A 16,482-nucleotide genomic window follows, 5' to 3' on the forward strand; every position below is an offset into this window, starting at 1 on the left:
CTGCTGTCACCTCATCTGAGCCTGCTGCTTTCCCTAACTTCATCTTCCTTAGTGCTGTTCTTACTTGTTCTAGGATGGGCTCCTCTTCTTCTCTAATTGTAGGCTGTTTCTGGGGCAGTACAGCTTCTTTTGGGTTTTCTTCATTCAGAAGCTGCTGGAAATACTACTTCTATCTGCCTTTGATGTGCTGTGGACTGGTAAGCACGTTCTTGCTGGCATCTCTTATGAAGGGATGATGACTTTCAGGTAATAAAGGGTTAGTGACCTGATCACAAAACTGCTAATGGCTGTCTGAAAGACTGCTTCAGAGAAAGGGAGGACTAGTAGTTGGCTGGCCACAGGGCAGGGAGAGAAAAATCATAAAAGTCCAATTCACATCCTCAAATAGCAAGCGGTTAAATTAACTGCTTAATAAACATTTTGTAGAAAGTTGAATAAATTACAGAGGTGGTTCACAGAAGGTGGTCCACTAGACAAATGACAGAACACAGCCCATGTGTTGACAGCAATGCTGGCATGAGCCAGTTCAGTGAACAGATCCATGTGACCAAAACAGGAGACTGCATGGAGTACTACACATGCTCTGCCATAGACTGATGCAGTGCACAGGAGCTCTGCGCATGCTGTATCACAGACTGCTGCAGTGCACAGGAGCTTTGAACATGCTGATTCATAGATTGCTACAGTGCACAGGAGTACTGAACATGCTGTGTCATAGATTGCTTCAGTGCACAGGAGCTCTGAACATGCTGTGCCATACATTACTGCAGTGCATATGGTACTCTGAACATGCTGTGCCATAGATTACTGCAGTGCACAAGAGATAGAACATGCTGTGCCACAGATTGCTGCAGTGCATGTGGTACTCTGAACGTGTCATGCTGTAGATTGCTGCAGTTCACAGGAGCGCTAAACATGCTGTGCATGAGATTATAGCAGGGCACAGGAGCTCTGAACATGCTGCGCCATAGATTGCTGCAGCACACAGGAACTTTGAAGATGCAGTGCCATACATCGCTGCAGTGCAGAAGAGCTCTGAACATGCTGTGTCATAGATTGCTGCAATGCACAAGAGCTTTGAACATGCAGTGCCACAGACTGTTGCAGTGTTTATGGTACTCTGAACATGCTATAGAGTGTTGCAGTGCACAGGAGCTCTAAACATGTTGTGTCATAGATTGCTGCATTGCACAGGGGTTTTGAACATGCTGTGTCACTGATTGCTGCAGTGCACAGGAGCTCCAAACATGCTGTGCCATAGATTGCTGCAGTGCACAGGAGCTCTGAACATGCTATGCCATACATTGCTGCAGTGCATATGGTACTTTGAACATGCTGTGCACAGATTGCTGTGGTGCACAGGTGCTCTGAATATGCTGTACCATAGATTATTGTAATACACAGGAGCTCTGAACATGCTGTGTCACACATTGCTGCAGTGCGTTGGGTAAAGTCACATGAAAATCCCAGCTGAAGGTCAAAGAAACCTTTCTTATGCAGGGTATATGGGTCTATATTCATTTGTTGAAAACTAATTCCAGCGAACAGCCATTCATCGAACACAAACCAGTGAATGGCCATTTGTTGAACCTTCACTTCAACAAAAGTTTTTCTAAGGGAAGGGAACTAGTTGGCCAGCATTAGGAAATTTGCCTTTTTCCCCACTGTAGTGCAATCTCAGAGTTGGTATATATAAGTAGGGGGATGTGTGTGGGTGGCATAGCCCCCCCCCACTTGGTGGGTTTGATATAATATAGTTTGTGTTACAGTCAGTGTGGGGGACAAGAAATTCCCTTCCCTTAGAAAAACATTTGAAGTGAATGTTTGATGAACGTCTGTTCTCTGGTTTGTGTTCAATGAATAGCTGTTTGCTGGAATTAGTTTTCAATTAATTAATATAGACCCGAGTATATATATGCTGTTATAGCATACAGTGCATGGGAGGGGGTTCATATAATAAATTTCATGAACCAAGATGGAGACGCTTACAGGCACCACACACACACACACACACACACACACACACACACACACACACACACACACACACACACACACACACATGGGTGCGCGTGCACATATGTATGCACACAGACATGCACAAATGCACATATATACTCACACATATATAAGTGTACACATGCATGCACACATGTTTACACACACAACACACACAGACACGCACACATGCAGATACACACACACACACACACACACACACACACACACACACACACAATTGTACACATGCACACGTGAGCGCACATGCATCTATACAAACATATATAAGTGTAGACAAGTACACACACACACACACACACACACACACACACACACACACACACACACACACACACACACACATATGCAAACACACAGATCACAGACATTCTGCTCTGTGCTTGTGTGTTGGAGACAATTATAACATGACAAAGCTAATTGAGAGGTTTACAGCACAGCAGCCTGTGAGCTGTCTACTTCACTGATACTTTTGTGAGGTTTCGCAGGATGGCTAAAAGGATGTATATATCTAGTAAGGGTGCTATGTCATGAAGGCTGCATTAGGGAAACAGAGATTGTCATGCTGTGTGCGCACCACTGACTGCATTGTTATGAAGACCACCATGAAAACAAATGTAAGAGGGTGTGGGATGTACAGCATGGTAATGTGCACACACTATACTGTATGCACATCTGAGAATGGGGTTATCAGCATGCCACACACAGATACACACACACACATTGTTAAAAGTGTCTGCCTGTGTACTTCTGTGTGTGCACAAGTATGTGCATATTTAAATATGTGCATAAGTTAGGCTGTGCATGTGTGCAAATGTGTGTGTGTGTGTGTGTGTGTGTGTGTGTGTGTGTGTGTGTGTGTGTGTGTGTGCCTGCGTGCTTGTGTGTGAATGTGTATATGCATGCTTGAGCTTGTGTATAAGTGAGGCTGTGCATATGTGCAAATGTGTGTGTATGTGTACTTGTGTGCATTTGTGAGAGTGTGTGATTTTCTGTGCACACATCTGCATGTCCCTTTGTGTTTGTGTATATCTGCATCCCACAGTGTTTGAGTTTGGTAATGTCTATAGATGTATTACATCTCTTCTGGGTCCCTATAGTATAACGTCACTGATTTCCAGAAATGTTAATGCTGCTTGCAGCTTATTATTGAAGAATGTGAACTAGATACCACTTCCATATCCTTATGGAGTATTTATCTATGAATATCATCACTATGCATGTACAAATCAAGCCAGAGTTATTACTGGGAGAACAAACCCAACTGCACTCAACTATCTCTAGTGCTGACTCAGAGAAATAACTTTTCTAGTTTTGCTGATATTTTCCACTTTGGATTTAAAATCGTGCACTGCAAATGCTCATATTGGAAATGCTAGGTCCACAAACCTCAAAAGCTGCCTATAACTATATAGAAGAGCTCAAAACAAGTGATTTTTTTAAGGAGGCAAGTCCTCCATTACCACCCATCTCATAAACTTATCTACACTAAGTCCATGGTCACACAACATTGTGGGAAAGGAGACTACCCCACACAACAGGGAACAGAGGTCTTCAGCAATCCCCTCTTACAAGATGAAATGGGATTTTCAAAACCTACACCACCGAGGACATGCAGGGAAACTGGTATGAGAAATGATCTTTGTCCACATATATGTACACAGCTGCATAGATACTTCTGGGCACAACTTTGCAGAGATATATGTCTACAGCACTGACTATGCTCACATCTCTGTGGTGTATGCTTATGGGATGGCATTGTGGTTTGAATACCTTAATACTGATTTGAGCCATGGAGTAGTACCTTTGTCTATTCTAGCCGGGGATACAAATGGCTGTAATTGTCATTGCTACTCAAAATTTCTTACCTGGAGCATAGTTAGCAACGCAGGCAAACTTGGTGCATTCTAGTATCGGATATATTCAGAGACTGTGGATCATGTTTCAGATTTTTCTCTAACCCAGTTTCTCAACTAACCTCTGTTTATGAGATTTCCTTAGAGTCACAGTAAGGAGACAGAGACTCTGGAAATCCAGCCTTGGATGACGTGAAGCAGGTTAACAGTTCATAGTCTTAATTGTGCTGCCTGTCAAACCATTCAGATATGTAAATATATTGAAGTATATGCTCTACTATTGAACTATTTCCCCCTTATGAATTACCTTTTTTTTTTTACAGACTAATTATCCTTTGGCACCTGTTGACAAACTCTGTAGCCTGTAAATCCACACCTGCCAAACATGACTTTAATGTTTTTGCATTAAAATAAGTTTAATGTGAAGTTCACAAAGCATGAGGTAAAAGTAAAACAAACTACTGAAAGCAAATTAAATCAACAGTTCATAAATAAAGGTGCACAACAAAATAAAATGTATATAATTGTATCTTAATACTTCAGCAGCTGAAAGTGTTGAGTTGTGTCTGTCTCATTCATCCATTTTACACTCCCTTAACTCTCAAACAATTGCAGAAACATTTCATGACTGTACACCATAAACTTATAATATATAAATCTGTGGATATATGACAAAATAATTAGGGCTGAATGAAAGTATTTCAGTGTAATTTGCCTCTTGCAAAGCTGCCATTTATACTTCCTTATATTTTGTTATGTTTCACCAAAGTGAATTATTCATGTTATTTCTAAGTCAGTGTCTCTTATTGCTATACTAGTCATCAGAAAGCATTTAATATCCTGACTAGTACATAGAGCTTTGTGGAGATCTCTGTTCTGATGATCTTTTACTGTTGGATATTTCTTACACATTTATACTTTTATATCTACAATACTATGTGCTTGTCAATTGATTTATTTGTTTGAACACTAAAGCTTTCTTGCCGGGACTGTATTTTAAATGGCTATCTTCCCAGCTTTATTATGCAGAGAATAAAAGAAAAAAAGAAAGAAAGAAAATGGAAGGCTTACCTGACATGCGAGAACAGGTGTTTTTGTCATGTGAAAGTCTCCCAGATGCTAGTGCATTTTGCTAAAGCTTTGAATGTATGGAGTCCCCCTTTCTGTTATAGTAATAACCACTAATGCACCCTGTGCCAGTAATGCTGATATGTACATAATATTTGCATACCTTCTAAGGGTCTGTTTCTGTATTCAGGTTTCCTAGCTGATTTAGCACTGAGTGGGACTCTATTTCTTCATTTTTTGAAACTGTCAACTATTGTATACTTTAGCCTTCTTGATTTGTTGTACAATGCTCTTTAACCACTAAGGAAAAAAAATAGACAATCATGAAAAGTTTTATCTGCTTTCAGGCTTATGTATTACAGTGTTTCAGTGGACCCAGTCAGGACCATTCCTACCCATTACACATCTCCAGTACCAGTAGTCACCTATTCAATGCCAAACATTACAGCCTGGAGCTATAACTCCTAAGAAGAAGATAAGTTTTCCCTTCATACTGTAGTGGAAAAGCAGTGCCGTCACTACACTCTTGTGCTGGAAAGCTGGAAAGGGTGGAAAATGTTTTTGTCTTTATTAAACACATACGAGTAAATATAATCATATTTAAAAAAGTTGAATGAGGCATATTTTTAGCATCATATATGTTTGTTGAAGAACTGCTTTGAAAGGACTTAATGTTAAAATGCTGATCATACACTTTTTAAACAGGAGGACAGCAGGCATGATGAAGATATTCTGGACATCCCCTTAGATGATCCTGATGCAAACAAAGCTGCAGCAAAGATCCAGGCAAGCTTCCGAGGTCATATGACCAGGAAGAAGATAAAGGGCAGTGAAAAGGACCCGAAGAGGAAGAAGGATGGAAGGAAAAGTGGAGAAAACTCAGGTAAGCATCCTTCAGATACATGTATATATGGGGAAATTTATGCATATCTCTGTGAGACTGATAATGGACAGTTGAGTTATTTGTTTATGTCTCTTTTCCGCTCTATGTATTTTTATCCTCATTTTATATCCATGTGTTCGATAATTGCATCAGGCTTCAAGTATTTAATTTTATTCAAAGAGTTGTTCAATGATTCGTTGTTACAGTTACTAAATGGATATTCACAGCAATAAACAATATATTGTAAATTTAAAAAAGGAACTGACTTTCCTAAGTACATTTTCCATGTGCATCACTCTAGTTTGTTCTTTCCTATATCCTTCGTAATCCCCTTTCTAGTTGTGTATATTGCCAGAAGTATATATGCAAATATCCAAATGGAATATTTCTCCTGTAAAGTGTTCATATACTATATTATTGCATCATATCCAAAAAATGTTTTATCATATATAATCTTTGATCCTCATATTATGGACATCTCATCAAAACACGTATTGTGTTCAACCGACAGAGAAAGTTCTTTGAAAATTTTAAGCTATTTCTTCCATTTTGCAAACATTAACTTCCTGAATCTCAAGTTTATGGTTTGAAGAGCCACTTGTCAACATCCTGCTGTAAGCAATGGTAGATATTTTAATTTTTTTTAATTAGATTTTGAGCATAACTATAGAAAAAAGGTACTGTTTGAGTCATCTCTTTCTGTTTTGTTTACCAATAATTTTTCATTTTTACTTACAGTTTTCTTTAAACATTTTTATTTATTTATGTATTCCATTTGCCTACCTGGATTGCCCACCTGGGCATTTTAAGACTCCTTTTCAGGTACAGCATAGGAAGAAATGTTTTATAATAAACATAAACATTTATAAATACATCATAGTTGAGTTAGCATGATAATTAGACAAACAAATGTGGTCAGTTACAATATTTCATAGTTAAATACAAAAATAAACATGCTTTATAAAATAAGCGCATCTTACTATGAATTATAGTACATTACAAATCAGTCACTAAAAGTCAAAAGCAATTTTTGAAATCTGAGGATTCCAACACAGTAGTGCTTCGATCATTTGGAAGTTTGGTATGCATACAGGCATTTATGGAGGATGTGAATTTGAAAGTTAAAGAGGGAAGTTGTAATTAGAGCAGACTAGTCAAAAGAGAAGTTAAGAAGGCTGACAACATGTACATCCACCTAGTATAGTAGCTGTGTTGATGAAGTTGGAGTTAAAGTTGTTTGCTAAAGTTCTTTTAATATCATTTGGTGTAGGACTAGGTTGGGTGAAGAAGATTGTTTCAGGTGGACCAGAAAGTTTTTTTTATTGTTCTGGGAAGTGTTTTGAATGTTTACACAGAGATTCTTTTTGTCCTTTTTCTACTATGGATTTTGCATGATTCATGAGAGAGTGGTAGGGCTGTCATGTTGGAAGAGTATATTATTCTATCAGATTTTCCAGGCTTTGTCCCAAAGTCTACTGACTTGTTTAGTGGTGTTCAGTTTTATGTGTGTTTTCCTAAGTGGTGCATACTTATACAATAAGTTTAAGAAGATCTGATTAAAGGTGGTAGTGGCTTCATCTAGCGGTGGCTGTTTTAAGCAATGACAGTTAACCTGATGAAGGTCACTGGAGAGAGAGTCATCACTGTATTTACTGAGGCATTTAACTGGTTTATAGTGATGAGCATTTACTGTTATTTCTAATGGTAAAGGTGGGGTGATGATCATTTAGAGAATCAGGTAGATTACCTGCTTGAATGATGTTATTGGGGATAGTAGTAAGTATCTACTCTAATACTGGTGTAGAATGGTTGGCCTCACAATGCTGGAAATAACGTTGTATGTTGTGTAGCCCAATTTATATTAAAATCATCAAGTATGAGATTTTCTAGCTCAATGTTTTTATAACTAGGATAGAATGTCTTCAAGTGTAGTCTAGTTATTGTGTGAGGGATATATATATATAACCTACAATACATTTGTTTGGGTTTAGTTGATGTTAGGTGATTAATAATTCTGCATTGTTAAAATTAGGGATGTTTAGAGGTAAAACTGGAGAATGTATTTATGCAGTTTTGCTACACCCCTTGCCCTTCTGCATTCTCTGTTTACTTCACCAAGTAAACCCAATCATGACTATAAAGAAATCTCTCAACAATGGCCAGGAAACAGAATTTTTAATTTCCTCACTGAACATCCATTTCTTTCCTTCTTCACATTATCCAAACTTTTTACATCATCTAATCTAACCAAATGAATCCATTTGATGACTGATTGCTCATTTAAACCTGCTTATTCATTTGTTATCAAAATCTTCTGCCTTAAATATATTTTATGGTAAGATCTTGGAGAAAGCAAATCACTCCTCAAAATGTTATATACAGTCTTTAGCAGATGTAAATCTGTATAGCTATGTCATACATCTATTCCATACAAGACTATTAGATACATTTTTGTTCTTATACACCCAACAAAAAGTTTATCTGTCATTCCCATAAGCATGTATATCAACACTTATATATATATATATATATATATATATATATATATATATATATATACATATATATATATATATATATATATCTATCAATATATATATATATATATATATATATATATATATATATATATATATATATATATATATATATATATATATAGTAAGCTATAGTAATCAATATGTGTGTTATAGCTGTCTCACTTCTAGCCACCAGAACAACAAATTAGTGATGGGTGCCCATAACGTGTATACATTTATTTTAATTTAGTTGTCCCTTACCTGAAATTCTACACTGAATAGATTGTTCCTGTGACTGTGGCTTGCTGCATACCACAGGCTATGCCCGACTCCATTTGCCTACCCTGCTTCCAATTCCCACCCCCTTACTACATTTACATTTAAATAGCCTGACCTGACCTTGGGCTATTCCTCCCCAACTAATAAAATTCACCCCCAAAATATTACCTCGACAGCACGAGGATTTGCCTACTTATTTCAACCTATTATTCTACACATTCCTATGATTCTTCCTATCTTTCTCCAAACCTTAATCTGTCTCACAAGCTCCTCCCAATAACCTCTACTACATACCCAAATCCTGTCTTCCCCTCAGTGGCACTGACATCTCCATGCTGCCTTCCAGCCTTCAGAGACTTCACTAGACACACACTTCCTTTCTCTCCATCTCTATCTCTAGTGTAGGCATCACTGTCCACTAAATACACTAATCCTCAGCACAATTCCCTTCCCCTCACTCCCCAGTTTAGACACAACCCACCGAACACATTGAAACTTTCATGCCCTTCTTCCACTTTCTACTTTCCCTCCTTATCATTCACCTCAAATTCCACTCCCCCTTTACATCTCTCATCTCAAATTCTAAGAGTCACTCTTTTCCCTTCTTTTCTTCTCCTGTAAGACTTTCTCCTGCTAAATATCTGTCATAGATAATGGATCTACTTTGATTCACAGAAAACTCATTTCACCGAATTTCAATTCACCCTCAAAAAATTGCTGAAAGCTCAAATCACAGAAAACTCATTTCACTGAATCACATTTCACTGACTATAAGTACTGTTATGCAAATAAAATATATATGTCCTTTTCCACACTGTAGTGAGATCCTGGAGTTAGTATATATAGTTGGGGGGCACAGCACCCCACATTGGGGATGTGGGGGGCATAGCCCCCCATCTACTTAGCCTTTATATTTATGAATCTCAATTCACTGAAAGCTAACAATATAAAACCAAAAGTAGGCGGGGGCTATGCCTCTCACACCCCACAATGGGGGGGGGGCTGTGCCCCCCCAACTATATATACTAACTTCAGGATCACACTACAGTGGGGGAAAGGGCATATATGTCTTATTTCCTCAACAGTGCTTACATTCAGTAAAATGTGATTCAGTGAAATGAGTTTTCAGTGATTTGAGCTTTCAGCGATTTGCTGTGAGTGTTCTGAAATTCAGTGAAATGAGTTTTCAGTGAATCAAAGTAGACTAATTTCTCCCCTGCACTGCTATCCCATCAGTCTTATACAACACATATATTCTGACCATCATCATTGAAAAAGTAGCAATTCTACATTTTCTTAGTCCTCAGCTAAACTCTCCTAACTTAATACCTCCCACCCCCATCTCACTAACAACTCTCTATATCTCCACAGTCTCACTTCACCCCAAGATATTTCTGCTGCAGTTACAGTCCTTATTCATATCCTGGCACCAGCCTTTCATCTGTCAATGCCAACTATCAGCTACCTCCAACCAGCCACCAATATAACCCCTAGTACCTTCATCATGTCCTCACACCTGTACAATGCTTCATATAGCCACCTCTTTAGAATAAAATACCAATATCTAAACCCCACACAAGACAGATAAAGTTTCACATATGTAAACAAATCCAAATGGCTTCTACAGCAACTTTATATAACTCCATCCTTTAAGCTATGTGGGGGCATTCACCCAAATCCTGGCTTAAGCATTTTCACCTAGAGCTCCCACACACCTCCTATTTTTCCCGCCACACTTACTGCAACTACCCTCCAAACTGCTTCTGGTCATCTTCTCCTAAATGTAAAAATAAGAAGTATTTGTAACAAATTATCAGAATTCCATGTCTGGATAGCCTTACGCTTCCAGACAATTCTATTCACAAACAGCCTCATACTCTGTCCAGATCTAAATGCCCCCCCCCCCACACACACACACACATCAATTCATGGTAATTCTGTTCAAAAATGCCCTACTACTTTCTCCAGGTCTAAATTGCTCCTTCAATGCCTTAACAGTGAAATTCCTATCTCCTTTCTTAAACTCAGTAAACACAAATCTATATACATTGTCAACAGAGCTGAAGGGCTTTTTGTTGGATATCATCATCATTTCCCAAGACTCAATAATATCAGGTGACCTGAATACTGACTGGCTCACAACTAACTCCAGCTCCCCCACACACTCCATAAACCTCTATGGACCAACACAGCTCATTACTTCTCCAACCCACCATAATTTAACAACCTCTAGACAATCTACCAGTGGAGATTTGCCAACTTTTGCCATAAGAAACTACAAAAAACAGACACAAGCCACGCTGTCACAACCAAGTCAGAAACCTCATGGCCTTCTAAAAAAGACAATAACCTAAAGTTATGTAACTGGAACCCCATGAAAACACAAACCTTATCTTGAGTTTAAAAGAACATTTCTAACCATCATAAACAAACTAACCCTACTCATAACAAAAAGAATCAGAACCAGTTCAGCTCCATGGCTGATTCGAGAAAGAAAATCAGTCATGATTCAGAGGAACAAAGCATGGAAAAACTGGTCACAAAATAAAACCATAGACAACTTATCCAATTACAGGCAAACCAGAACTGAAGTAGTAAAGTAATAAAGCTACACAAAACTAGTTGAAAGTCAATGTGGTAAAGATACATTGCTCAGCAAGAATCTACATCATTAAACACAGAAAGGTACAAACAAAAATTGTAACTTCTCATGAACCGAAGGTAAAATATTTCCAGACCTAACAAATTATGTGTAAATGAGTTAGGCAACAACATACCCATCTCTCTCTCTCTCTCTCTCTCTGGTACTTGCTATGAACTTCAACTAGACATTCAAACAGAAAAGGTTTGTTACTACTCTACTGAGAATGCAGGATAGAAGTGTAGGGAACCAGTACATTAGCTGTATGACTATATCACTGTTGATGACTGCAGATTTTCTGCCCCAAAACCTTTGTGACTCTTCTCTGTACCTCTGCTCTTTGCCCACTAGGTGTCACTCTGTCCACATCTAGACTTACAGTACTGGTTTATTCCCCTACCTTATTCTTCCTATTTTCACCTTTCTCACTCCTATCCCTTTCCATCTTTGTAGTGCTCTGTGACCCACTCCTCCTTACGCTACCTATCTCAAACCTTCTATCTGCTAGCTTTTTCTGTTACTTTTTCCTTCCTATCCCTTTCCATCTTTGTAGTGCTCTGTGACCCACTCCTCCTTACACTACCTATCTCAAACCTTCTATCTGCTAGCTTTTTCTGTTACTTTTTCCTTCCTCTCTGGACTCTAAGTTCCATAGGCACTCTCACCTCACCTATGCCTTACCCTCTGATAAAAAAAATGAAACAACTAACCCTTCTTAAAAGCAACTTCACATCCAGACCTAATACTCCTACCTTACAAGACGGTGACATTCACCCCAACCCTGGCCCTACATATCCCTCCCCTCAAGTATCTAGGCCTAACTTCAATAACACCCTACTCATAGGACATCTAAATATACGAAGTATAAATAACAAAGTACCCTACTTACATGCCCTCTTAGACATTCACCACTTTGATATTCTGTGCCTCTCAGAGACTTGGCTAAAGCCAGCCGCCAAAGACACTGAGATTATACCCCAAGGCTATAATTTATATAGGCTTGATCGTTCTAAACGTAAAGGTGGTGGAGTGGCAATTCTATTTAAGAACCATCTTAGCATCTCCACCCTCCCAGCCTGTCCAACCCAGGATGTTAGAGCTAAAGCCATCATCACTAAACTTCAATTAAATGCACAAAAAGCCCTTTACATCATCTGTATGTATATACCACCAGGCAACAATATACCTATCTTAGAAGACTTCCTCAGTTGGGTTTCCACTAACTACCCCCAAGAAACTATAATTCTGGGTGACTTTAATATAGACTGGAATACTATTAATAGTGAAAATCCCTCCTGTCATATAAACCTACATGGTTTTACTCAATCCATTACCACTACAACAAGGCTTAATAAACCAAGTAAGAAACAGAGTATCTTAGACTGGATACTCATAAACAAAGTCAATGTCTCATACAAAGTAGGAACTATGCCTGATGACCTTAGTGACCACTGCCTAACCTATATCTCTAGAGAAAAGACTGACTATCAAAACCTCCCTAACACTAGAATAATATGCTCAACCAAACACTTCAAAAGTGACTTATTTCAAAATCATCTCAAAACATGCAACTGGAACCTCTTGAAATCACTTCCTCTTAATGAAGCAGTATCATTCTTTAACTCTACCTTCCTTTCCATATTGGATAAACATGCCCCTGAACGCTCTATTAGAACGAAGTCTAATATAGCCCCATGGCTCTCAAAGGAAACAAAGAAATTAATTCATAGTAAAAATAAAATTTGGGCCAAATGGAGATACCATAGAATCAGCTCTGATTTTCTTCATTTTTGCGAACTTAGAAATCTTACAAAAAAAGCTATAATCTCTGACAAAAAAAACTACTACTGTGAACTTCAAGAAACCCATTTAAATAAACCCAAACAATTCTGGTCTTCAATCAACAAACTCCTTTCACCTGGAATAGCTAAAACTCCCTCCCATCTAAACGCAGACCCAGATACCCCTAACCATACTGCAAATGCTTTTAACTCCTTTTTTATAGAAACCATTCAATCTCTTGCTAGACAACTGAACGCCAATAACTTTTACCCTCCAAATAATCTTGTTGACTCCCCCCACAACTTCACTCTTCATCCTATCTCTACCTCTTTCATCTACAAGCTTATTCTCAAACTGAAACCCTGCACCCCCTCTGCTGACAAACTCCCTTCTCTCTTTCTTCAAAAGGCTGCTAAACAGATTGCATACCCTATATCTATACTCATAAATAGGACTATCCAAGAGGGAACCATACCAGATATATGGAAAGTCTCTCATATCATCCCACTACACAAAGGTGGTAACTCTATTGACTACACTAACTTTAGACCCATTGCTCTTCTCTCACCTCTAGCTAAGATAATGGAGAAATGTATCCATCAGCAACTTGTACAGTATCTCTCTTTACACAACATTATAGCCAACTGTCAACATGGCTTTAGACCTCACCATAGCACCTACACTGCCCTCCTCTCCTTTGTTGATACCATCAACAACTATCGTAACTCCAATCTTTTCTCCTCTGCTCTATTCATTGACCTCTCTAAAGCTTTTGACATGGTGAACCACTCTTCCCTTATTAACATCCTTGAATCCCTCTCATTTGATAACCTGGCTATAAAATGGTTTACTTCTTATCTAAGCAACAGACATCAAGCCGTTCTTTGGGACAATCATATCTCTTCCTTATTGCCTGTTTCTATTGGAGTCCCACAGGGCTCCATTCTTGGGCCACGTCTCTTCTCCCTTTACATAAACGATCTTAACACTGTAATCCCTCCAGCTACCTGCATCCAATATGCTGACGACTCCACTATTATTTGTTCAGCATCTACCTCTTCAGAACTACTCTCTCTAACTCAAACTACCTTCAACACTGTAGAAACTTGGTTTACTAGATGGTACCTCCTCCTCAATGCTAAAAAAACTAAACTTCTCCTTTTCACTCCTACCACTCGAGCCTCCCCATTAAACTTCAACATCTTGTCTAATGACACCACTGTCATCTCTCCTGACATGACAACTAAACTGCTAGGAATAACCATTGATAATAATCTCACTTTTGATCAACACATCAATAACATCATCAAAACAGTTAACAAAAAAATAGGATCGTTATACCGTATTAAATCATTTCTTACACCTTCTACCAGAGCTACTATCGCTCACTCCCATCTGATATCTACTCTCTTTTACGCCTCACCTATTTTCACTAACCTTAAGAAGGCTAACCTAAATAAACTAGCAACTTGTTACAATAGCATTGCCCGCTTTCCCACCAGTAACCCTTTCAGAACACATCACTGTCATAACCTAAAACTCCTAGGCTGGCTAGAGCTACAAAACTGTCTTATGATCTCACAACTTACCATTGCCCAGAAGATACTTTACCAACCTGATAACACCCCTATAGTTTCTCAACTTTTAATCCCTTATAACAATCTTACCTCCCTTCAATCTTCTTCTAAACTCATGACCAAATCTGTAAAATCCCATAACTTAGCTGGTGACTCTCTGTTCACTAATACTATAGGTAGGACATGGAATCTGCTACCCACTGACATCACTCTAATCTCCTCCATACCACTCTTCAAACAAAAAATCAAACTGTACTTCCAAAATCACTGGCTTTGTTCCAGTAGGACTCCTGACTAACCTTCTTCATTCCCCCTACTCTACTATAATTATATACTGTGCTTATTAGCTATACATATACTTTCTTTTTTCTTGCCCTGTTGCTCTCCTCTTATGCTCGGACTCACTCCTCCTTTTCTCTCCCCTGCCCTCTTTTCCATCTTCCTACTTCTCCTTACTAGACTATTGTTTCTCACTCTTCTCCTCTCTTGTATTTCTACATTAATCCCTTCTAATCTCCTGCTTTACTTCTTTCTCTCCGACGGATTATCGAAAACAAATTGCTAATCTTTAGATTTTTAATTGTAATGCTTCTACTTAACTAGTATATTTTTTTGTGTGTGCCTTAGGTATTTGTTGTTCTTATTACTAAATGTATATTCTTATTGTACTTAAATTTTTTATTAATATGTCTCTTTGTATTGATTTATGTATGGAGCTTTTCTCCCCGGGCCTCTACTGAAAATGGACATATATCCAGCTGGACTAGCCCGGTTAACAAATGTAAAATAAATAAAATAAATAAATAAAATTAAGACAGAATAAAAGATAAATATACCTGAAACTCTATATCACTGTTGATTAAGACAGAATAAAAAGATAAATATACCTGAAACTCATTACTATAAGAGTTGTTCCTGTATTTGAACATTCCCCGGGATTCATGAACCTTGCGCCAGGCGCACGCATGGCGTAGGCGCCACAACGCCAGACATGGCCGCCGAGCGATTCAGGTACGATCCAATTCCACGTGCACTACCGGCGTGCGCCTGAGTTGCGCCGTCTCCGGCGTAGGTATGTTAAACACCTCGTAATGCGGTGTTGCACCATGCAAATGAAGGCATGTAGTGATTCACAGTGGCGCAGGCGTAGCATAGACGGCAATGTAAACCAAAAATGGTTTACATATATCCAAACATGACATAGGAGTAATGGAAGGCTGTCAAGCGTCAGGTATCATACTGGTGCAATATGCCAATGGCGAAAGACACCGAGAATGTCAAAGAAAACATGCAGAAAATGTAAATAATGACATAAATGGTATGTGCAGAAACCACAGCAGAACCCCAGGACATGTCCCGGAAGGTGAAACAATGAAATAATATGACAATGTCATAAAAGAGCAGTATAATACACATCAGCTTCACAGCCACAATACACCATAGTATGCATGGAAAGCCACAACCACAGCTCAAGGGTTGCCAAGGAGTGGCGGCAGTGTCCGGCGCCGTAACCATGTATTAGTAGTCAATGCCATGCAAATGAGGCAGATAATACTGAATCGCAAAACTCCTACCGGCGTAAGGCTGCATCAAACGGCGCAGCGGTAATACACCGAGGAGTGGCCTAGAGGGAATACATGTCAATCGCAGAGGGGTGTGCCACTGTAGGAGGAAGCACATTGGAGCCCAGCAAACATGGGCTGTACAATGCACATCACAGCAGCAGGACCAGCGTGTGAGGAAATAGATGCGCTGAGAGTACATAATGCGTGCACAGATGCATGTGCACGAGGATGACTACGTTCCCCCAACCCAGTCATGTGGCGGCCACCCGTCAACAACCACGGATACAGGAAGG

General features: G+C 38.9%; 1 protein-coding gene across 1 annotated transcript in view; it reads left to right on the forward strand.

Moving 5' to 3' along the window:
- NRGN (neurogranin) overlaps positions 1–16,482 on the forward strand; it is a 723,419-nt gene that overhangs the window by 417,932 nt on the left and 289,005 nt on the right. Inside the window, exon 2 of the mRNA XM_044081179.1 lies at positions 5,649–5,826. Within this exon, the coding sequence (XP_043937114.1) occupies positions 5,649–5,826 (178 nt within the window). The remainder of the gene's footprint in view (positions 1–5,648; positions 5,827–16,482) is intronic.

Source organism: Protopterus annectens, chromosome 8.part0 (assembly GCF_019279795.1).
Source record: "Protopterus annectens isolate FY-2018-M chromosome 8.part0, PAN1.0, whole genome shotgun sequence".
Taxonomy (NCBI): domain Eukaryota; kingdom Metazoa; phylum Chordata; order Ceratodontiformes; family Protopteridae; genus Protopterus; species Protopterus annectens.